The 23,420-nt window shown below is 44.4% G+C and overlaps 1 protein-coding gene across 2 annotated transcripts in view; it reads left to right on the top strand.

The window, feature by feature from the left end:
* Nucleotides 1-12,417, top strand: part of sppl2 (signal peptide peptidase-like 2) — a 77,244-nt gene extending 64,827 nt beyond the window's left edge. For both annotated transcript variants that reach the window (XM_072482624.1, XM_072482625.1), the window contains exon 16: nt 196-12,417. In XM_072482624.1, coding sequence (XP_072338725.1) covers nt 196-369 — 174 coding nt within the window. In that variant the 3' untranslated portion in view covers nt 370-12,417. The remainder of the gene's footprint in view (nt 1-195) is intronic.
* Nucleotides 12,418-23,420: the final 11,003 nt, after the last annotated feature.

Here is a 23,420-nt window from a genome sequence, read left to right as displayed (position 1 = left end):
GCCTGTACAGCTTAAAACAATAAGACAATACATTTACTCATGGAGCCATAAAGGGGATTAAACTATAACTTTGGTTTGGTGTAGAAGCAGTGTTTGTCCCGTGTAGAGTGATCCACAATTGCACATCTGATCACAGTTATTTGATTTTGAATTGTACCATGCTGACCATTACTTTTTCTTATTTGAATGTTGCAGACAATATCTGCGGCTCCTGACATCAGTCTACAGCCTTCGAACAAGTCAACTTCGACTCCTCCCCACCATGAGGAGGAAGCCGTGACCGATAAACCAGCAGGATTCACAGAATCCACCAATGAAATTGAATCTCGTGAGAACTTCCTGCCAAAAGACAGAACCAGCCAGTCATAATGCTGATAATATACTTGTATACAATTTTAAAATATGCTCATAGTGGGTTTATATAAAACGGGATAGATCTCTACTGCACGTGTAAACTGAACCATAGTGGGATACCAATTGAGTACGTTTTTACCAACTGCAGCTCCCAAAACATCAAGGCCAGATTTGCAGTGTCCTTCTCATATCATATGCAAACTGTCCTCACACCCAAATTATCAGGGCGATGTATGCAACCATCCCAATTCTAACTCTCCTTGCACCCAAACTATGACAGCCAGTTGTACAGTGACCCCCTCCCTATATCACATTATTTGCACTTCCTCATCATCAGGGCCAGCTATACAAATGATCTTTGTTCTCAAACTGTTTGTGCCAGTCATGCAGTGATCTTCATTCTTAGAAGAGCTCCTATGTTTGTAGTTAAGGACGATTTGTTGGAAAAAAACTTGTAATGCCACATTCCAAGACCCTTTTGAGTATTATCACTTCAACCAGTAACATGCAGGCTTACAAGTCATTGTGCAAATGTTTATAGCGCTACCGTCCACTTTTATTCCTCCTAAATGACAAACTGCTGAACCATAAGAAGGTTTTGTAAGGCAGAACAATTTCTCCTTTGTAAAGAATACATTTAGTGAGGATATCCTCAAAATATTACGGCAGACTCCCCAAATGACACTGTTGTACATTTCTAGCTGATATCTCAGTCTGCCTGAGGCCATCACAGCACAATTTATTGGGTAGATAGGGAGTTTAGAATTCAGTAATCAGTCATGTGATCTTTTAGATATCACCTAAAACAGTGTGTCTGACAGTGTTTGGGTTTCAAATGACAAAAGCTACGCACCTAAAGGTCATGTTTATGACACCAGCACAGTCAGAATGTGCAGGACTGGTAAGACATTTTGGTCCATCTAGCCTGGCCCAGATTTTATAAACAGAACATTGAATAACTCAAGACAAGTGTAGAACTTGATAGGCTAAGCTACCATTACCACCTTACAGGCATTTTTTTAAAATCTTGCCAAGATGTGTGGACTCTTGCTGGGCATCTTATGATTGCCAGTCACCCTCCAGTCTCTTATCCATTTCTCAAAGTATGTAATTCATGAAAGACGTGCCCTGTGGGCAGGTTCTTGGCTCTTACTGATGCTTCATCCTGAGCTATTTTCTTGGCAGTTTCTTTCAGTGGTGGTATGCCATTGTCTTCCATTCTCTGGGTTAAGGTGAAGAGTTGGGTCCCAAGTCTACCTCGGCCAGAATGAAAATCAAATCCATGCTGTTGGCATTATTCTAAATCAAACACTAGCCATCTAACCTAGCTGGCTCCCCATTTGCGCATGGAGCCATCAGTGCTGAACCCAATTGTGTCTTCATCTGACATCTATGCACCCATTGGAAACCAATCAGAAACAGGAACCCAAACCTGCGTTTCTTCCCGAACCGAGAGACACTGAGGCCAATTAGATCACCAGCAATTATAGCAACAGCTGCAATTAGTTAATTCAGCACAGATTGGGAATATTTCAATGCTTATCTTGCAGCATTTGTGCTGATTCATGTGTTGGTTAAGAAACAGATAAATGTTCTGTAAGAAACAGGCACTGCCTCTTCACTTACACACCTTGATACTTCAGAGATTGTCTCTATCTCTGTGCTTGAATGACTGCCTCCCACATACTATAAAAATATGAACCAGTAGGAATTTTGGCTCATTGCTTAAAAAGATTGTTGAGAAGTATCAATCTGATATCATAGACAATATCATAGAATTTACAGTGCCGAAGGAGGCCATTCGGCCCATCGAGTCTGCACCAGCTCTTGGAAAGAGCACCCTACCCAAGGTCAACACCTCCACCCTATCCCCATAACCCAGTAACCCCAACCAACACTAGGGGCAATTTTGGACACATGGGGCAATTTTGGACACGAGGGGCAATTTTGGACACGAGGGGCAATTTTGGACACGAGGGGCAATTTTGGACACGAGGGGCAATTTTGGACACGAGGGGCAATTTTGGACACGAGGGGCAATTTTGGACACGAGGGGCAATTTTGGACACTCGGGTGGACACTCGGGGCAATTTTGGACACTCGGGGCAATTTATCATGGCCAATCCACCTAACCTGCACATCTTTGGACTGTGGGAGGAAACCAGAGCACCCGGAGGAAACCCACGCGCACACTGGGAGGATGTGCAGACTCCGCACAGACAGTGACCCAAGCCGGAATCGAACCTGGGAGCCTGGAGCTATGAAGCAATTGTGCTATCCACAATGTTACTGTGCTGCCCCTTATGGCCTCCTTCTGCACTGTAAATTCTATGATATTGTCTATGATACGGAGCACCTTACATTGAACTTTCAGTGACGAGGCCAGGATCATGAATTTTGTTAAAGGTTAACTCCTCCCTCTCTTCAAAAATTGAGCATGTACTGAATAGGGTGGCTGGCCACAAGCAACTAATTCAAACGCCACACCAAATAAAAAATCACATGGATTCTCTTTATCTACATGGAAGTATTTTTACTACTAATATAGTTTTCAGAGCAGCTAATGTATTCCTTGAATTCTGTAAAAAGCCTTTATTCAACCTTTACAAACAGTCTGATCTTCAATGAGAACAAGAATTAATACTGTAGATTAATAGTTCAGTCAATTTAAGTTGAACATCAACACGAGGATTCATTTATTGCTCTGTTTTAGTGAAATAATTTCAATGGGACATTGTTTACTTAAGCCCCTCTCAAATGTGTCTCAATTTCTTCTGAAAATGCTCATTGTTAACGGTTCCACAGGAAATGGCAGCACCTTTCAAGTGACTGTTGTTCAATTCTGTGCCATACTGACTGTTGGCAGACTATTCGACTTTGGGACTATCAGAGCCTCGCATAATTCTGTGCCCCCCCCTTAGCATTTATGTATGCACACTTTCCAGCTGGGATGACCTGGATAATGATTGAGTGGGAACCCTGAATTATCTCCATTTTAGCACCTCCAAGTGGTATCGAACTGAAATCAGCTAATTTAGCATTGGCATCTCATAGTTTAAATACACAAACAGCTCAAAGAACCACGCTTGATCAGCACTCCATCCACCAGCTCCAACATTCACCACCAACATCCACTCCCTCCACCAGCGACGCAGTGTACACCACCTACAAGACTGTCTTTCCAAACCCGCAACCTCTACCACTCAGAAGGACGAGGGCAGCAGAAACATGGGAACACTGCTTCCTGCAAGTTCCCCTACAAGCCATGCATCGTCCTGACTTGAAACTATGTCACCGTTCCTTCACTGTCGCAGGGTCAAAATGCTGGAACTCCCTCCTAACAGCACTGGGCGTACATACACCACAGAGACTGCCGTGGTTTATGAAGGCAGCTCACCACCTCTAGAGCAATTAGGGTTGGGCAATAAAAATGCTGGCCGAGTCTGAGACACCCACTGCCTGTAAAATAATTTATTAAAATGTCAGCCCCTTTCCACAGACTGCACGGCCATTGTCGGGTCTCCAATAGAGATTTTTTAGGAATCTTAATAAGCCAATTTTCAAAACCGTATAATTGTGCTGCTGAAATATTTTTAATTAGCCGAAAACATATTCACGATTGAGGCGATTTCATAACATTTGGGAGTCTTAAGTGGAGTGGGCTTAATGGCCCTTTTCTTACTTTAGACTCCCTTGTTTACTTTTCAGTCAATTCAGCCATAACTTAGATAGGCAGATGGGAGCTGTTATACAATCGTGGGATGGGGATGTCGCTGGCAAGGTCAGCATTTGTTGCCCATACCAAATTGCTAAAACTGAATGACTTGCTAGTCCATTTCAGAGGCAAGTGACGAGTCAACCATTTACACCAGATGAGAATGGACGGCATGTTAGAACATTACAGCGCAGTACAGGCCCTTCAGCCCTCGATGTTGCGCCGACCTGGGAAACCACTCTAAAGCCCATTTACACTATTCCCTTATCGTCCATATGTCTATCCAATGACCATTTGAATACCCTTGGTGTTGGCGAGTCCACTACTGTTGCAGGCAGGGCATTCCACGCCCTTACTATGAGTAAAGAACCTACCGATGACGCCTGTCTTATATCTATCTCCCCTCAATTTAAAGCTATGTCCCCTCGTGCTAGACATCACCATCCGAGGAAAAAGGCTCTCACTGTCCACCCTATCCAATCCTCTGATCATCTTGTATGCCTCAATTAAGTCACCTCTTAACCTTCTCTCTAACGAAAACAGCCTCAAGTCCCTCAGCCTTTCCTCATAAGATCTTCCCTCCATACCAGGCAACATTCTGGTAAATCTCCTCTGCACCCTTTCCAATGCTTCCACATCCTATAATGCGGCGACCAGAATTGCATGCAATACTCTAAATACGGCCGCACCAGAGTTTTGTACAGCTGCAACATGACCTCATGGCTCCGAAACTCAATCCCTCTACCAATAAAAGCTAACACACCGTAAGCCTTCGTAACAACCCTCTCAACCTGAGTGGCAACTTTCAGGGATCTATGTACATGGACACCAAGATCTCTCTGCTCATCCACACTGCCAATAATCTTGCCATTAGCCCAGTACTCTGTCTTCCTGTTATTCCTTCCAAAATGAATCACCTCACACTTTTCTGCAATAAACTCCATTTGCCACCTCTCAGCCCAGCGCTGCAGCTTATCTATGTCCCTCTGTAACTTGTAACATCCTTCCGCACTGTCCACAACTCCACCGACTTTAGTGTCATCTGCAAATTTACTCACCCATCCTTCTACGCCCTCCTCTAGGTCATTTATAAAAATGACAAACAGCAGTGGCCCCAAAACAGATCCTTGTGGTACACCACTAGTAACTGGACTCCAGTCTGAACACTTCCCATCAACCACCACCCTTTGTCTTCTTCCAGCTAGCCAATTTCTGATCCAAACTGCTAAATCTCCCTGAATCCCATGCTTCCGTATTTTCTGCAGTAGCCTACCGTGGGGAACCTTATCAAACGCTTTACTGAAATCCATATACACCACATCAACTGCTTTACCCTCATCCACCTGTTTGGTCACCTTCTCAAAGAACTTAATAAGGTTTGTGAGGCACGACCTACCCTTCACAAAACCGTGTTGACTATGTCTAATCAAATTATTCCTTTCCAGATGATTATACACCCTATCTCTTATAAACCTTTCCAAGATTTTGCCCACAACAGAAGTAAGGCTCACTGGTCCATAGTTACCAGGGTTGTCTCTCCTCCCCTTCTTGAACAAGGGGACAACATTTGCTATCCTCCAGTCTTCTGTCACTATTCCTGTTGACAAAGATGACTTAAAGATCAAAGCCAAAGGCTCAGCAGTCTCCTCCCTAGCTTCCCAAAGAATCCTAGGATAAATCCCATCTGGCCCAGGGGACATATCTATTTTCATCCTTTCCAGAATTGTTAACACCTCCTCCTTATGAACCTCAAGCCCTTCTAGTCTAATAGCCTGAATCTCAGTATTCTCCTCGACAACATTGTCTTTTTCCTGTGTGAATACTGATGAAAAATATTCATTTAGCACCTCGTCTATCTCCTCGGACTCCAAGCACAACTTCCCACTGCTGTCCTTGACTGGCCCTACTCTTACCCTAGTCATTCTTTTATTCCTGACATATCTATAGAAAGCTTTAGGTTATCCTTGATCCTACCTGCCAAAGACTTCTCATGTCCCCTCCTGGCTCTTCTTAGCTCTCTCTTTAGGTCCTTCCTAGCTAACTTGTATCTCTCGAGCGCCCTTACTGAACCTTCATGTCTCATCTTTACATAAGCCTCCATCTTCCTCTTGACAAGTGTTTTGACTGCCTTAGTAAACCACGGTTCCCTTGTTCGACCACTTCCTCCCTGCCTGACAGGCACATACCTATCAAGGACACGCAGTAGCTGTTCCTTGAACAAGCTCCACATTTCCATTGTGCCCATCCCCTGCAGTTTTTCTCTCCATCTGATGCATCCTAAGTCTTGCCTTATCGCATCATAATTACCTTTCCCCCAGATATAACTCTTGCCCTGTGGTATATACCTATCCCTTTCCATCACTAAAGTAAACTTAATCGAACTGTGGTCACTATCACCAAAGTGCTCACCTACCTCCAAATCTAACACCGGTCCTGGTTCATTACCCAGTACCAAATCCAATACAGCCTTGCCTCTCGTTGGCCTATCTACATACTGTGTCAGGAAACCCTCCTGCACACATTGGACAAAAACGGACCCATCTAACGTACTCGAACTATAGCGTTTCCGGTCAATATTTGGAAAGTTAAAGTCCCCCATAACAACTACCCTGTTGCTTTCGCTCCTATCCAGAATCAACTTTGCAATCCTTTCCTCTACATCTCTGGAACTTTTTGGAGGCCTATAGAAAACCCCTAACAGGGTGACCTCTCCTTTCCTGTTTCTAACCTCAGCCCATACTACCTCAATTGACGAGTCCTCATCAAATGTCATTTCTGCCACCGTAATACTGTCCTTGACTAACAATGCCACGCCTCCCCCTCTTTTACCACCTTCCCTGAGCTTACTGAAATATCTAAACCCCAGCACCTGCAACAACCATTCCTGTCCCTGCTCTATCCATGTCTCCGAAATGGCCACAACATCGAAGTCCCAGGTACCAACCCATGCCGCAAGCTCACCCACCTTATTCCGGATGCTCCTGGCATTTAAGAAGACACACTTTAAAAACCTTCCTGCCTGGCGGTACACTCCTGCAACTTTAAAACCTTACTCATGACCTCACTACTCTCAACCTCCTGTATACTGGAGCTACAATTCGGGTTCCCAAGCCCCTGCTGAACTAGTTTAAACCCTCCCGAAGAGCATTAGCAAATTTCCCCCCCAGGATATTGGTACCCCTCTGGTCCAGGTGTAGACCATCCCATTTGTAGAGGTCCCACCGACCCCAGAATGAGCCCCAGTTATCCAGAAATCTGAAACCCTCCCTCCTGCACCATCCCTGTAGCCACGCGTTCAACTCCTCTCTTTCCCTATTCCTCATCTCGCTATCACGTGGCACGGGTAACAACCCAGAGATAATAACTCTGTTTGTCCTAGATCTAAGTTTCCACCCTAGCTCCCTGAATTCCTGCCTTACATCCCTATCCCTTTTCCTACCTATGTCGTTGGTACCTATGTGGACAACGACTTGGGGCTGCTCCCCCTCCCCCTTAAGGATCCCGAAAACACGATCCGAGACATCACGCACCCTGGCACCTGGGAGGCAACACACCAACCGCGAGTCTCTCTCGTTCCCACAGAATCTCCTATCTATCCCCTTAACTATGGAGTCTCCAATGACTAATGCTCTATGCCTCTCCCCCCTTCCCTTCTGAGCAACAGGGACAGACTCTGTGCCAGAGACCTGCACCCCATGGCTTACCCCTGGTAAGTCCCCCCCCCCCCCAACAGTATCCAAAGCGGCATACTTGTTACTAAGGGGAACGACCACAGGGAATCTCTGTACTGACTGCTTCCTCCCAGCCCCTCTCACCGTCACCCATCTATCTTTATTCTTCGGAGTAACTACATTCCTGAAGCTTCTATCTATGACCACCTCTGCCTCCCGAATGATCCGAAGTTCATTCAGCTCCAGCTCCAGTTCCCTAACGCAGTTTCTGAGGAGCTGGAGATGGGTGCACTTCCCACAGATGAAATCAGCAGGGACACTGTCGGCGTCCCTCACCTCAAACATTCTGCAGGAGGAACATTGCACTACCTTCCCTGCCATCCCCCTATGAAGCACTGTTGCTTCATAGCTTCAGGGACCTGGGTTCAATTCCCGCCTTGGGTGACTGTGTGGAGTTGCACTTTCTCCCCGTGTCTGCGTGGGTTTCCTTCCACAGTCCAAAGATGTGCAGGTTAGGTGGATTGGCCATGATAAATTGCCCATTAATGTCCAAAAGGTTTGGTGGGTTACTGGGTTATGGGGATAGGGTGAAGGCATGGGTTTATTCGGGTGCTCTTTCTAAGGGCTGGTGTATACTTGATTGGCTGGATGGCCTCCTTCTGCACTATAGATTCTATGAATGTCAAATTTCCTTCCCTAAAATACATTCCTGAGTCAAATGACAATTTTGTATTCGGTAGTGGGATTTGAACCCATGTCCGCAGACCATAAACCTGGGCCTCAGAATTACTATCCAGTGTCACTACTATTGCTGTGTCCCTTTAAATGCAGTACTGGTGTGGCCTGTCCAAGGTTCAATAGAAGCTTAACATAGCTTAACTTTGCAATTCTATCCTTCGAGAAATAAACTCCAATTCTTGCCTTACAAGTAAAATAAGTTTTTATATAAAAACAGTTAAGCTGAGAATTTTAGAACCCATTTACTTATTATATGATCACTTTTAAGGCTCATGGGGTAATGTGGATGGGCAGAACATGCGAACCGTGACTTTGCAGTTGGGGCCAATCTGCAGACTAGTGTTGAGGATGCTTCAAACATTCCAGTATTCGTCAATTTTACAATTTTTCGGCAACTAGTGTTAAGGTGTCTACAATCATGATATGTAAGCATAGCTCTCCAGCGTTGCTCACATCCATGAGTGAATTTCAACAAGTTCAAATGCTTCAATTTTCACTTAGATTTTTGTTTGGTTGGAAGCGAATGTGTGGGTTTGTTTTGACTGCTGCCATTTTGTATGTCATTCCTCAAAGATGACAAACCAGTACTTTTTAGTGATCTATCTGTGAGTCATATTAACCTCGGTCCCTGGATTAATCCCCATAAATTTCCAATCTTATTTAAAATACGAGAACAATCTAAGGAGGTCATTCAGTCCGTTGTGTCTGTGTCAGCTCTGATGTAAATGCACAATTTCGGCTCACGCTGCCTTTTCTCTTCTAATTTCCTTTTCCTCATGACCTCCAAATTAGTTCATTTCCAAGTATATATATCCTATTGCCTTGTGAAAGAGCTGATGGAATCTGATTACAAACCCCTTTCAGGTAGTGATATGAAGAACATAATATCCCTTTTGTGTGATAAAAATGTTCCTATTTTCTCCTCTAGTTCTATTCGCAATTATTTTAAATCTATGGTTTCTGGTTATTACCCCACTTGCAAGGAGAAATAGAACATAGAACAGTACAGCACAGAACAGACCCCTCGGCCCTCGATGGTGTGCCGAGCTTTGTCCGAAACCAAGATCAAGCTATCCCACTCCCTGTCATTCAGGTGTGCTCCATGTGCCTATCCAATCTTAGGACATAGATTCAGTTTTCATTTTGCTACTCATTTGAGGTCATTAATGTATTTCTTCAATTTTAAAGAGTTTTGAGGGGTATAAGGCTGGAAGCTATCAGAAACAAACATCTTGCTTAGAGAGCACACACACAACTTTCATTTGTTACGTTCTGTATTTGTAATGAAGGATGACATTTGGAGTGGTGGGAGCATTTTACACATCCCCCTCAAAAGACAACCTAGCGGATTGGGAGGGGTTAAGATCAGCAATTATGTGATACCTGATCCCAACTCATTGTAAAAACACCTACTTTAATTTTAACTGTTGTGGTTTGGGGGGCATCTAAGTAAATAGCTTCTCCCTATTTGCTTTATCAAAACCCCTCAATTTGGAATACTTCTTTGGGTTCCCCTTTAACCTTTCCTTCTCCAAGGGGAACGATACCTACATAACTAAAGACCCTTATCCCTTGCATTATCCTGGCATAGCTGCTCTATACCCTCTTGTCAAGGCATTATTCCTAAAGTTTGGTGCCCAGCATTGTTCACAATACTCATGCCCTAAGCAGCAATTTACATGACTCTCCTTTTTGTATTCACTGCCCGATCCTCGGCATGTTTTACCAAAGTCTTCATTAAAGCCACTGTATCGTAATCCCATGAGACTTATAATTTATCAACCTTATTTGTAAAACTTCACATAAACTCACTGCCAGTGAGCGTTGCCTTTTTTCTCTGTCTAATTTCTGCTCTTTTTACACTTTTCTGTGTTCTGTTTTTTATGTTGGTCTGAGCCCTGTTCTGCTGCAACCCAACTGGCTAGTACAGAGTCCTGCCTGCCTCAAAAAAGTTCTCAATCATCCTGCCAATGTACTCCCTAGCGTGTCACATGGGCGATTAACACTTTTGTTCTTTAATCTTTTTCCCAACTCCTGAAGCTCAGCTTGTAGGACCTCAGCCTATTTCTACCTATGTTAGTTTCAATATGGACCATAACTTCTGGCTGTTTTCTCCCTCGTTCCCCATCCCCGTGTCAGCATCATCATTGATATTTGACATTGAATACCAGTTAGAGTGCCACCCTCCGAGGGGATTGCTGAACTGCCTGTCTGTTCATCCTAGTCTGCCTAGTGGTGACCCACTCTCTCCTGAACTCTTAATTTTAGTAATGGTAAATCGTTAACCATTTGTAACTAGTGAGATGGAAGAGATGAAAAATAATATAATACTGAGTTGTCTTTCTTGATTGGTAACACTGGAACTTTTATCTTACCAGAAGCTTGGCTGCCATTCACCAGCTCCTGTCCCCACCCGTGCTTTCTCTACACCCTCTGTAGCAATCATGTTTTTACCATGGAACCATGTGCTCCTGTGATTTCATTTCTGGGTTGTTGGTTACAGCGAAAACGAAATCATTTGCCATTTTTCAATGAGAAATGTTGAGTCCACGGAGATTTGGATTGTTCAATTTCTTTTGCCCTTTCTAAATCTGAAAGTAAATTCAGTAAATGTGGGTTACGGAATTTTTAAAATAATCTTTATTGTCACAAGTAGGCTTACATTAACACTGCAATGAAGTTACTGTGAGAAGCCCCTAGTCGTCACATTCCGGCGCCTGTTTGGGTACACGGAGAATTCAGAATTCTCAGTTGTTACGGGAATTGAACCCGCGCTGCTGGCCTTGTTCTGCATCACATACCAGCTGTCTAGCCCACTGAGCTAGACTTCTTGAATGAACACCTGATGACACATTAGATTGATTTGAGGCCTCCCCTATAAGTGGAACATTTTAACTAAACTTTTCAGGAAGCTAAGCCAGCTTTCCAGTACCCTTCTGCATATCAGTAATCGGGTTATATTTCATTAGTTTGGAGTTCCCTGGTTTAGAGGTAGGTGATGGGATCCTGTTTTTATTGCGTAATAATCTCTGACAATATCTAGTGGTGTGTGATTTTCATTTAACGAGGACCGTTCATGAAGACTCCAAAGATGTGCAGGTTAGGTGGGGTCACTGGGATAGAGCAGGGGAGTGGGCCTAGGTAGGGTGCTCTTTTGGAGGGTCGGTTCAGACTCGATGGGCAGAATGACCACCTGCACTGTAGACTCAGAACTTCATTGAATGAAACTCCCAATTTCCTGGAAACTCTAACATGGTTTTTATATCTTCCAATAAAGCATTTGACCCAAATACCAGAGCACATTCTGCATGGAAGAAGGCAGGGGATATTCCCAGTTAAACTTGTCAAAATGGGTAAAATGTTGGGAAATGAAACCTTCACTGTTGCGGCTTGTGTAAGTACAGTGAAAACAAACTTTTTCCATCTGTATAATGCAATAGTTCTGACAAATACAGGCAACTGAGTGTCAGCCAAAATAAACATTTTCCACTGTTACCAACTATCAAAGAGGTGAGTGTGTTTGACTTGAGTCAGTTTTTTAAAAAATAGATAGGTGCCAGATTAGGAAATCGCTCAAAAGAGAATTTAAGAATAAATCAGCTTTAATTGCTTTGTTTGGTCTTTGTGTAATAACCATGACCGAAACACTCCAAAAAGCAATTTAGGCAACAAAAGGACAAATAGGAAAATAAAGCCCACATTAATACGTCTAGGAAATGTTTGCAGGGTCAGTGATCTGTGCTAGTACTGGCTGATATCAGCAAAAAGACTGGGCATTGGATTTTATTTAATTGCCACAATAATGCTTCTGAACTCAGCAATTAAATGGTACTGATTTCGATAAAATTATTTAATATGTACTTTTTCCTTGTCCAAAGAATTATATTGGATGGGTTATGGATTATGATTTCTAAATAAAGTTTTCCTAATTTAAACATGCACAGATCTGAGCCACTCTTTTTAGTTTCAAGATGTTCTGATTTGTTTCTCCTACTTGTCATACAAGGGGTATAATTAGGAAGGGGGGAGAAAATTGGCCAGGGCTCCTGATGAACATTCTGTGATGTGTGTTGCACACAGTCGGAAACAGGGGAATTCATAACCAGGAACAAAGAAATGGCTGAGGAACTAAATTCGTACTTTGCTTCTGTCTTCACAAGGGAAGGCATGGATAATGTACCGGAAGTTCTGAGAAGCACAAGTTTAAGTGAGGAGCTGAAGGAAATTAGTATTAGTAAAGAATGGTTTTGGGGAAATTAATGGGACTGAAGGCAAACAAATCTCCAGTGTTATGGGCCAGGGTTTCGAGATCATGGAGTTCACCTGACCCACAACTTTTAATAGATTTTGGTTATGGGGAGCACAAGGGCCCACTCTGCAGGTGTGATGCAACAGAGATCTAAAGTACTTATAAAACAAAACAATGTTTATTCTATGAATCCAGTTAACATTTTATAAACACACAATACACATCTTAGCAACTATCAACTCAAATACTCCCCCCCCCCCCCCCCAAAGAATACAGTACTCTATGAGTAACCCTTAATCTTTCCTAGCAACATCCATAAGACAAATTCCCTCTTTAACAAAGATAGCAGGTTTGAATTCTCTACTGAGAGCAGTTATCACTTTTAAATTAGCAAGTGATCTGAAGACATTCTTTACATGCAGAGGGAGATCAAAATTACATCTTGTTTGGCTGGATGCAGCTTCAACTCTGAAAATGAAACTAAAACACAGACACACCTGCTTTTTGCTCGAAGCGAAAGTAAAAAGCCACAGACCAAAACCCAGCTCCACCCACACTCTGATTCACTGCAGCTATTTGATAAACACCCATTTCTTAAAGGTACACCCACTACAGCTATTTGATAAACACCCATTTCTTAAAGGTACACCCGCTACAGCTATTTGATAAACACCCATTTCTTAAAGGTACTCTCATAACACCAGGATCTAATTATCTTCATCTGAGTACTGGAAGTGGCTCTAGAAATAGTAGATGCATTGGTGGTCATTTTCCAAACTTCTTTGGACTTTAGAATGGTTCCAACAGATTGGAGGGTAGCTAACAAAACCCCACTAGTTAAAAAGGGAGGGAGAGGGAAAACTGGGAACGATAGACCAGTGAGCCTAACATCGGTAGTAAGGAAACTGCTGGAGTCTATTATCAAGGATTTCATAGCACAGCATTTACTAAGGGAAAATCATGCTTAATAAATCTACTAGAATTCTTTGAAGATGTAACTAGTAGAGTTGACCAGGGATAACTGGTGTATGTGGTTTATTTAGGCTTTCGACAAGGTCTCACAGCAGATTACTATGTAAAGTTAAAGTGCATGGGATTATGGGTAGTGTCTTGACATGGATGGAAAGCTGGTGAGCAAACAGGAAGCAAAAATTTTGAATATATGGATTTGTTCTAATTGGCAGGCAGTGACTAGTGGGGTACCACAGGGATCTGCTAGGACCCCAACTGTTCACATTATATATTAATGATATGGACGAGGGAACTATATGTAGTATTTCCAAATTTGCAGATGATACAAAGTTGGGTGGGAGGGTGAACATAACATAAGAACATTAGAACTAGGAGCAGGAGTAGGCCATCTGGCCCCTCGAGCCTGCTCCACCATTCAATGAGATCACAGCTGATCTTTTGTGGACTCAGCTCCACTTTCCGGCCTGAACACCATAACCCTTAATCCCTTTATTCTTCAAAAAACTATCTACCTTTATCTTAAAAACATTTAATGAAGGAGCCTCTACTGCTTCACTGGGCAAGGAATTCCATAGATTAAACTATGAGGAGGATGCAAATATTCTCCAGCGGGATTTGGACAGGCTGAATGAGTGGGCATATGCATGGCAGAATAACGTGAATAAATGTGAGGAGAGACTAAGTCGGTTAGGATTATATTCATCGGATTTAGAATGAGGAGATCTCATAGAAACTTACAAAATTTCCAACAGGGTTAGACGGTAGATTCAGAAAGAATGTTCCCAATGGTGGGGAGTCCAGAACTAGTGGTCATAGTTTGAGGAAAGGGGTAAACCTTTTAGGACTGAGGTGAGGAGAATTTTTTTCACCCAGAGAATGGTGAATCTGTGGAATTCACTCCCACGAGAAAGTAGTTGACGCCAAAATATGTAATTTCAAGAAGGAATTAAAAGGATCAAGGGATATTGAACTTGATGATCAACCATAATCATAATGAATGCTGGAGCAGCCAAAAGGTCGAATGGCCGCCTCCTGCCTCTATTTTCTATGTATGTTTATTGATGGTTGATGAAGACAGGATCAGGGTTACCACCTCACCCTCCAACACCTCTCGCTTTCCCGCCAGAGTTGAATATCCTATTCATGCTCACATGTGAAGTGTGGCCATTTGGAGAAGGTACCACAGCAGTTTTTACCTGAGGAACTATTCCTTTTTATTCCCCCAAAATCAACAGACATTTTCCAGTCAGGGTTATTAGCTAGTGATCAGAACTTTCCCTCCTTTCCCATTCCTCAGTTCTGGGGTTCTTCCTCCGACAGTTTACAAGCGTTTAAAACTCAACTTTGAGTGAGCAAACAATTACTCCCTTATGTCCTCTATCATCTTACTTGTGCTGTACAACATTAACCTGGCCCTTCACATGGGTTCCTAACACAACTGAAGACGTGCACCAAAACTAGCTGCACCCCTAACCAAGCTGTTCCAGTTGAGCTATAACACTGGCATCGCCTGACAATGTGAAAAATTGCCCAGATATGTCCTGTCCACAAAAAGTAGGACAAATCAAATCTGGCCAATTACCACCCCATTGGCCTTGCTTTTCACCATCAACAATATGAAGGTATTGTCCACAGTGCTTTCAATTACACAGCCATAACCCGAGTTTGGCCTCAGCATCTGGCCTGATTGCAGCTTTGGTTCAAACAGAAACAAAAGAGCGAACCTCAGAGTGAGGTGAGAACGACCACTCTTGACATCAAGGATGCATTTGGCAGAGTGGCATTAAGGAGCCCCAGGAAAACTGAAGTCAGTAAGAATTGGGAAAACAGTCCACTGGTAGGAGTCATACCTAGCAAAAAAAAGATGGTTATGTTTGTGGCAGGCCAAGTCACAAGCCATTACTGCAGCACTTCCTCGGTGTCCTAGATCCAACCATTTTCAGCTCTTTCATCAATCATAGAATTCCTACAGTGCAGAAGGAGGCCATTTGGCCCATCGAGTCAGCACCAACCGTCTGAAAGGCATTCTACTCACGCCCACTTCCTTGCCCTATTCCCGTAATCCCATTACCCCAACCAACCTGCACATCCCTGTACACTAAGTGGCAATTTAGCATAGCCATCCCACCTAACCTGCGCATCTTTGGACTTGGGAGGAAACCGGAGCACCCGGAGGAAATCCAAACAGACACGGGAGAATGAGCAAACGCTACACAGTCATCTCACCCATGGCTGGAATTGAACCTGGGTCCCTGATGCTGTGAGGCAGCAGTGCTAACCACTCTGCTGCACTTACACTGGCGTGCCGCCAGTCGCAACTCCTCAGATACTGAAGCAGCCAATGACTGCATGCAACAAGACCGGGCCAATAATCAGACTTGCCGTGATAAAGGAAAGTACCATTCCTGCCACACAAATGCCAAGCAATGTCCATCTCCCCTTGGCTGCCAATGGCACTACTATCGCTGAATCCTCCTACTATCGACAACCTGGAATTAGCATTGACCAGAAAGTAAAGGACAAGCGCTGTAGATGCCATTCCTTACCGTGGCTGGGTCAAAATTCTGGAACCTTTTACAGCACTGCAGGTGTACCTGCACAGGTGGACTGCAGCAAACCAAGAAGGCAGTTCACCACCACCTTCTCTAAAGCATTCCACTAGGCTTTGCTTTATGATTGTTTCCTTACAACACTCTTCCAGTTGGCTTCTTGAAGTGATTATTACAAATTTTAAACCAAATTGTTAATCCCTGATTGATTTATTTGTGTTGGTTCCCTCTGTTGGTATTCTTGCTGTGTGTTTGTGCAATATCTGGCAGGTTTGCTGCAATCATTGGTCACTCCTTTATTCTCCTCTGTGCTGTTGTCTCATATCATCCTTTACGATTATTAGTAAAAAGCAGAGGGGAAACTAATTTGATAAAGACAATTAAATCTTTATAGCCTTTCCTGGCAGCAAGCAGCAATTCCCCACTCAGTCCTCCCACCACTGCTTTAACAAGTGAGTGCACAGCAGTTAATCATTAATCCAATTAGGTATGGTGAAATTTCCTGCTTGCGCAAGAATATTTCCAATGTACCACAGAAAAGTTTGGATTAGCAAATCACCCTGCACCTACGGCACAAAGTGCCTGGTGACTTGGATACTGGAAGCATTGCTGTTGTGCTAGTCATTAATCAATGGCATAAGCACACAGTCAACTATTGTTACTATCGACAAGGAACCCGAGATATTTTTCTTAAATTGTATGCTTCTACTTGATTACATGGAGGGAGGGGAAAGAGCTTACTCACATTCTCTGTTTATTCACATACCTGTCACTCTGTATATTAAGCCTCCCCTAACTTGTAACCTGTATCCAGTTACTTATCTGATTTGTTGTGCATTTGCTTGTTTTGCTGTAAGTCTTCTGATGGTTGCCGATGCAACACTCATCCATACAGATCTGAGAAATCAGCTCTGAAAACGAGCTTGTGCTGAATTCATTAATCACAGCTGAAGGGACCGTTAATGGGACAAACTTGGGTTCTGCCCAGTGGGTTTTAGATCTGAAATCAGTCAGCCTTCTGGCGTTTACAATAGCGAGGTGACTGTTGCTGGAGAGTGCGTAAGAACTTTGAGGCAAGTAGAATTGGGATCAGCTGCAATGCTCCCTGCAGTCAAATAGCTTGCTGGCATTATGTAGACTCCTGGACACAACCACCAGTTCCTGTGGAATCTGTAACCCAATGAGAGTTGTGTTTCCAGGAGATGAGGGGGGAGAGCTTTGTGGGAAATAAGTTTCACCGTAATGGCGTGATACGAAAATAGGAACCAACAAACAGACCTCAATGTAATGAATTTAAATATAGTGTCTGAGCTATTCAACTACAGTACAAATTGTTCCCATTGAATATCACTAACTGCATAAAGGGAAGAGGTTGAATTATGTCATGTCTTAAAGCACCCATATACTGTACCTGACTATTAACTGAAAGAAATCTTGAGCATTTGCATTTGAATGAATCAATGTGAACCACTTCCTCTGGCTCCCTGGGGTGTATGTTCCGTAGATTGATCACTCGCTTATTGAAACACAGCTCAGTTTTAACTTTCAGACCCATTTGCAGCAGAGATGTTAGCAGTACATTGGGAGCCTGCAAATTCAGCAGCATGTTTCTGAGTGTTTGGGATGGGCATGTGCTGAGTAGTCGTACATCAGGTGGCTGTCCTCCATACGACAGAAGAATAGGCACTTTTGGCCGAATTTAGCCTCAAAACCCTCACCCTCAACATTAGTACAGACGACAACAAAAATGCCAGGAAGCAGTAGCTCGAGAGGCCGCAGGGATACCAGGAATTGCGGCAAGGGACAGGAGGTGAGCAAGCCAGGAGGCGAGGGATCCCCGGCTATCCCCGAGAGACAGAGACTGGCAACCCAGACAGAACAGCCTTGTACAAGGACAAGGCCAGATTCGGGATGTTATTCCCAGCCAGGCTCCGGGTAACATACCGGGGCAAAGAGCATTATTTTACTGCCCCAGCAGAGGCGGACGAGATCATCCGTAAGAATGGACTGGACGGGCAGCAAGAGAGGTAGCGGTGAGGAAGGCATGGAGAAAACGTAAGGATGAAATGGACAATTTTGCACGGGACTGCATCACCTCGCTATGAACAGTGAACCAGCTCATAGTAAGGAGGGGCGCGGCAGCAGAGCGCATGAGAGGGTTGATGTGTTGGGTACTCTGCTACACAGACAAACCAACACGGTTGCGAATGGTACAACTCAGTTTTATTACAAACATTTATTTACTGTGGTAAACTGGTTACTGAGGTTCGATCATAACCCTAGAATCCGCAGACCTATTCCTAATACTATCTTGGAGTGGCACTCAGCACATGGTGGATGTCTGAGTGGCTTGCTGTGAGCTCTGTTCCCTGAGCTGTCTCCTGCTGGAATGCCCGGGAAGTGTCGTGTTCCCTGTTTTGTAGTGTGTATGCTCTTGCCTGTGATTGGCTGTGGTGTTGTGTGTGTGTTGATTGGTCCGTTGATCTGTCCATCAGTATGTATGTATGTTTGTACCATGTTGTTTACCTGAATATCATGACACGGGTGAGGAGATAGAAGGAACACTAGCAGCGTGGGCATAGGAGGGGGTCAGATCTACCACCACACTTGCAGGAAATCTAGTGCCAAGAAGTATGAAAGAGCGGGGGGGTGCCACGCATTTCCCACTGGGTAGAGAGCGTCTGATGGTTGGGGGGATAGTGACAGGGAGTGGGGAAGGCGGAGGTATAGACAGAAGAGTCTCGGCCTTGGATGGTATCTGTGTGGAGTTTGTACATTTTTCCCATGCCTGCGTAGCTTTCACCCCCACAACCAAAAGCTAAATTGCCCCTTAATTGAAATAAAAATTAATTTGGTACATTACATTTATTTTTAACGGAAGAGAAAGAATTCTCATTTTTCTCACCTGTACATAAGGTCTACACCCACATCGACTTCTTTGTAGTGGGGAAATCGGTGCTTCCAGAAATAGAGCGGAATACTCTGTGATTGTAATCTCCGACCACGCTCCATATTCCAGGGATGTGAGGTTGGAGACGGGCCGTACCCAACGCCAAACATGGAGGTTGGAAACGACCCTGTTGGCCGACAAGGTCTTCCTCCAGAAAACATCACACACCATAGGCGAGTTCGTCACTAACAACCAGAACGGGGAAGTCTCACCTCCCACGTTCTGGGAGGCACTCGAGCCTGTGATTAGGGGAGAGATTATAGCCTACAAAACATGTAGAGACAGGGAAGAGAGGACGGTTAGGCAACAACTGAATGTGATAATGACCCCATCCAGGGAAAGAACACCAGAGCTGATTGTCTCCCTGGATGCAGAAAAGGCCTTCAACAGAGTCGAGTGGAAATATCTCATTGAGATATTGAAGCGGTTTGGGTTAGGGACAGGATTCAACTCGTGGTTGAAACACCTGTGCAATGCCCCCAAGGTGAGTGTACGGATCAACGCCACCAGCTCTGAATACTTCCAGCTGCACAAAGACACAAGGTAGGTATGCCCGCTGTCACCGCTCTTGTTCACCCTGGCAATCGAGCCGCTAGCGATTGCCCTGGGAGCGGTAAGAGGTTGGAATGGAATCCGAAAAGTGGCGAGGAGAACCCAAGAATCCCCAAAACAGTACTACAAAGAAGAAGAAAAATGGGAGGCCTGACCCTCTCGAACTTGCAATACTACCACTGGGCAGCCACGGCAGAAAGAGTGAGGGGATGGATGAAGGACCCAGACATGGAATGGGTGAGGGTGGAGGAGAGCTCCTGTACAGGGACAACCCTCTGGGCCCTCACCACCGCAGCGCTCCCATCGCGACCAGAAAATACTCTCTGGGTGAAGTAATTTCTCCTCACCTCAGTCCTAAAGGTTTGCACCTTATCCTCAAACTATGACCCCCTAGTTATGGGCTCCCCCACCATCAGGAAGATTCTTTCTGACCCTACCCTGTCTAATCCTGTGCTGTATTGTTCTTTGTTCTTTAGGGGTTTGGCCAAGGGTGGTATCATGACTGGTACAGGCTCAGAGGGCCGAAGGGCCTGTTCCTGTGCAGAATTGTTTTTTAAGGGTTTGGCCAAGGGTGGTATCATGACCGGTACAGGCTTGGGTGGCCAAAGGGCCTGTTCCTGTGCTGTATTGTTCTTTGTTCTTTGTCTGTATAGTGTAGAATATGTAAAACATCAATAAAAACATTTTTTTAAATGTTTCTGAGTGGTTTTTTTAAAACCCTTTTGCATCTGACAACGGAATTCCTGACCACTTGGAGCATGATGAGGACCCACATTGGCCTGTTTCAGCTCCACTATTTAAATAGGAGAGGTTCTGGGAGGGGCAGGTTGGTAGCATTATAGGGTAGGAACTTAGAGATGGACTTTCAATATAGAACAGCAAAGCCGTGACATATCCCTCACATCTAGCTGGGGTCCATAGTGATCTGCAAGGAGATTCTGCTCACCGTGCATGGGAAAAAGAAGGTTGCTTCAGAGAAAGAGCAGGCATGACTGGAATTGGCTGAGAAGGCCAGTAGACGGAATGAGGTGATTTGCTCCTGGCTACAGTGATGACCTGATAAGGCGAAGGATATTGAGTGACATGGTACATTCAAGTATGAATCCCCTCAATCCATTTTTCCAGCCATCCCCCCACAACTCTTCATACCAGTACAACTTGCGGCTGCACCCAACTCACTGTCGAGGTACCTCCTCGTATCTCCAACTGACCAGCTGCCACTGACACTCACTAACTCCTTATAGCAATGTGTCAGCAATCCCTGTGACCCTCTTCAAATCCTTCAATCCTCTTCATACAGCCCACAGCTCACTCTCACAGCCCCCCTCTTGCAGAGGAGAACGACACAGAACATCAGGAAGAGCCTGAGAACTGGAGTCTTCCCAACCTTGACAGAGGAGGAACAGGCAATGGAGGCAAGCTGGATCTTGGTAGGTCTGGCTATTGGAGATGGTGTCAGTTCTAATTCACGTCATTCATCTCCCGCAAGACTTAGAGGGAATGGTGCCCTTCGGAAGATGAAGGTTTTTTGGAAGAGGACACTGACTGTAAGGATGCACCATCACAGGACGTATGTGCAATCTCTACAAGCTCAGATTTACAGTCTTCAGTGAGGCCTCCAAGATTGGGAGTTGGGTTGTCACACAGTGTTTAGCGCAGTTTAGAAGTGAGCCAGGACAAAGCTGGAGTCAGGAACTCTGGTGGAGAGAGCTATTGGATGGTGCTGGACCTTCCAGGTTCTGCTCAGCTGAATGTCGATGCTGAGCCTCAGAGGCTACCGTAGAAGAGAATCATTCTGGAGCAGCAGCAGAAATGTGTGTGTTTGAGGTCCTATCAACCTTTTTCAGGGGTACAGTGAGAGACTGGAGGAGTCCATCTCTAGCATTACTCCATGGGAAGTCCAGAACTCGGGGTTATAGTGTGAGGATAAGGGGTAAACCTTTTAGGATTGAGGTAAAGAGAGATTTTTTCACCCAGAGAGTGGTGAACCTGTGGCAGTCAATACCACAGAAAGTAGTTGAGGCCAAAATGTTGCCTAATTTCAAGAAGGAATTAGATCTAGCTCTTGGGGCTAAATGGATCAAGGGATATAGAGAGAAGGCGGGATCAGGGTATTGAATTTGATGATCATAATGAATGGTGGAGCAGGCTCAACGACTGAATGCCCTCCTGCTTCTGTTTTCTATGTATGTTTCAATGTTTGAGCGCTATGATGCCTCAATTTCGCAATGATGTTTACATGCATGGAAAGAATGGCCACCTTCCTGAAGCAACAGATGAGGCAGTTCACTGAGTGAATGGTGGCCCTCAATGACTTGCACACACAGAGTGACACCTTATTCCTATATTCCAATATTATTGAGGGAAAGCCCCACCTTGTCATTCAGCGACTTACTGAATTTAGTCACGTGGGTCTCCAGCTCCTATAAGACCATAAGAAATAAGAACATTTCTAGGCCTTTCAACCCCTCAAACCTGTTCTGCCTTTCAATAGGATCATGGCCCACCCGATATTCCTCACGCCTACTTTCCTGCCTTTTCCCCATAACCCTTGATTCCCTCACTGATCAATAATCTGTCTATCTCAGCCTTAAATATACACAGTAAGAAGTCTTACAACACCAGGTTAAAGTCCAACAGGTTTGTTTCGAATCACTAGCTTTTAGAGCAGTGCTCCTTCCTCAGGTGAATGAAGAGGTGGGTTCCAGAAACATATATATAGACAAAGTCAATGATGCAAGACGATACTTTGAATGCGAGTCTTTGCAGGTAATTAAGTCTTTACAGGTCCAGAGTTCGAGAGAGGGATAATCACAGGTTAAAGAGGTGTGAATTGCCTCAAGCCAGGGCAGTTGGTAGGATTTCGCAAGCCCACGCCAGATGGTGGGGGGGGTGAATGTAATGCAACATGAATCCAAGATCCCGGTTGAGGCCGCACTCATGTGTGAAACTTGGCTATAGGTTTCTGCTCGATGATTCTGCGTTGTCGCGCGTCCTGAAGGCCGCCTTGGAGAACGCTTACCCGAAGATCAGAGGCTGAATGCTCTTGAATGCTGAAGTGTTCCCCGACTGGAAGGGAACATTCCAGCGAACATTGGCGAGACCATGCAGAAGCTGCGACAATGGATGAACGGACATCGCGCGACAATCGCCAGGCAGGAATGTTCCCTTCCAGTCGGGGAACATTTTCAAAATTCCATTGCAACTTATCTTCTAACCTTTCATTACCCTAAAGACCTCTATTCCCAGGGGGGAAAACCCTAACTTTAGTACTCCTGTGGCCAGGCAAACTTGTTTTTTTTTTTTCAGATATATCTATGTGCTCTTCACCCTGCTCATATCTTCTCTATGCTAAAAGCAAACCTGGACCTTGCATTTTCCACTCTGATTAATGCTGTTCCATGACCTGTGATTCATTGCTGCGCACGTTTCCTCACCTGCTCATGCAGAACCTTCAAATTCTGACTGTTTCACACGACAACCAATAGCACAAACCACAAACAAAGACAGTAACCAAAAGAGGACCCAATTTTTACAATAATATTTATTGATTTTTTAGTTATTTAAATTTTCCAACTAAGGGGCAATTTAGCGTGGCCAATCCTCCCTGCCCTGCACATCTTTGGGTTGTGGGGGTGAGACTCAAGCAGACACAGGGAGAATGTGCAAA

Source organism: Scyliorhinus torazame, chromosome 18 (assembly GCF_047496885.1).
Source record: "Scyliorhinus torazame isolate Kashiwa2021f chromosome 18, sScyTor2.1, whole genome shotgun sequence".
In the NCBI taxonomy this organism is placed as follows: Eukaryota; Metazoa; Chordata; class Chondrichthyes; order Carcharhiniformes; family Scyliorhinidae; genus Scyliorhinus; species Scyliorhinus torazame.
This window is presented reverse-complemented; position numbering and strand designations above follow the sequence as displayed.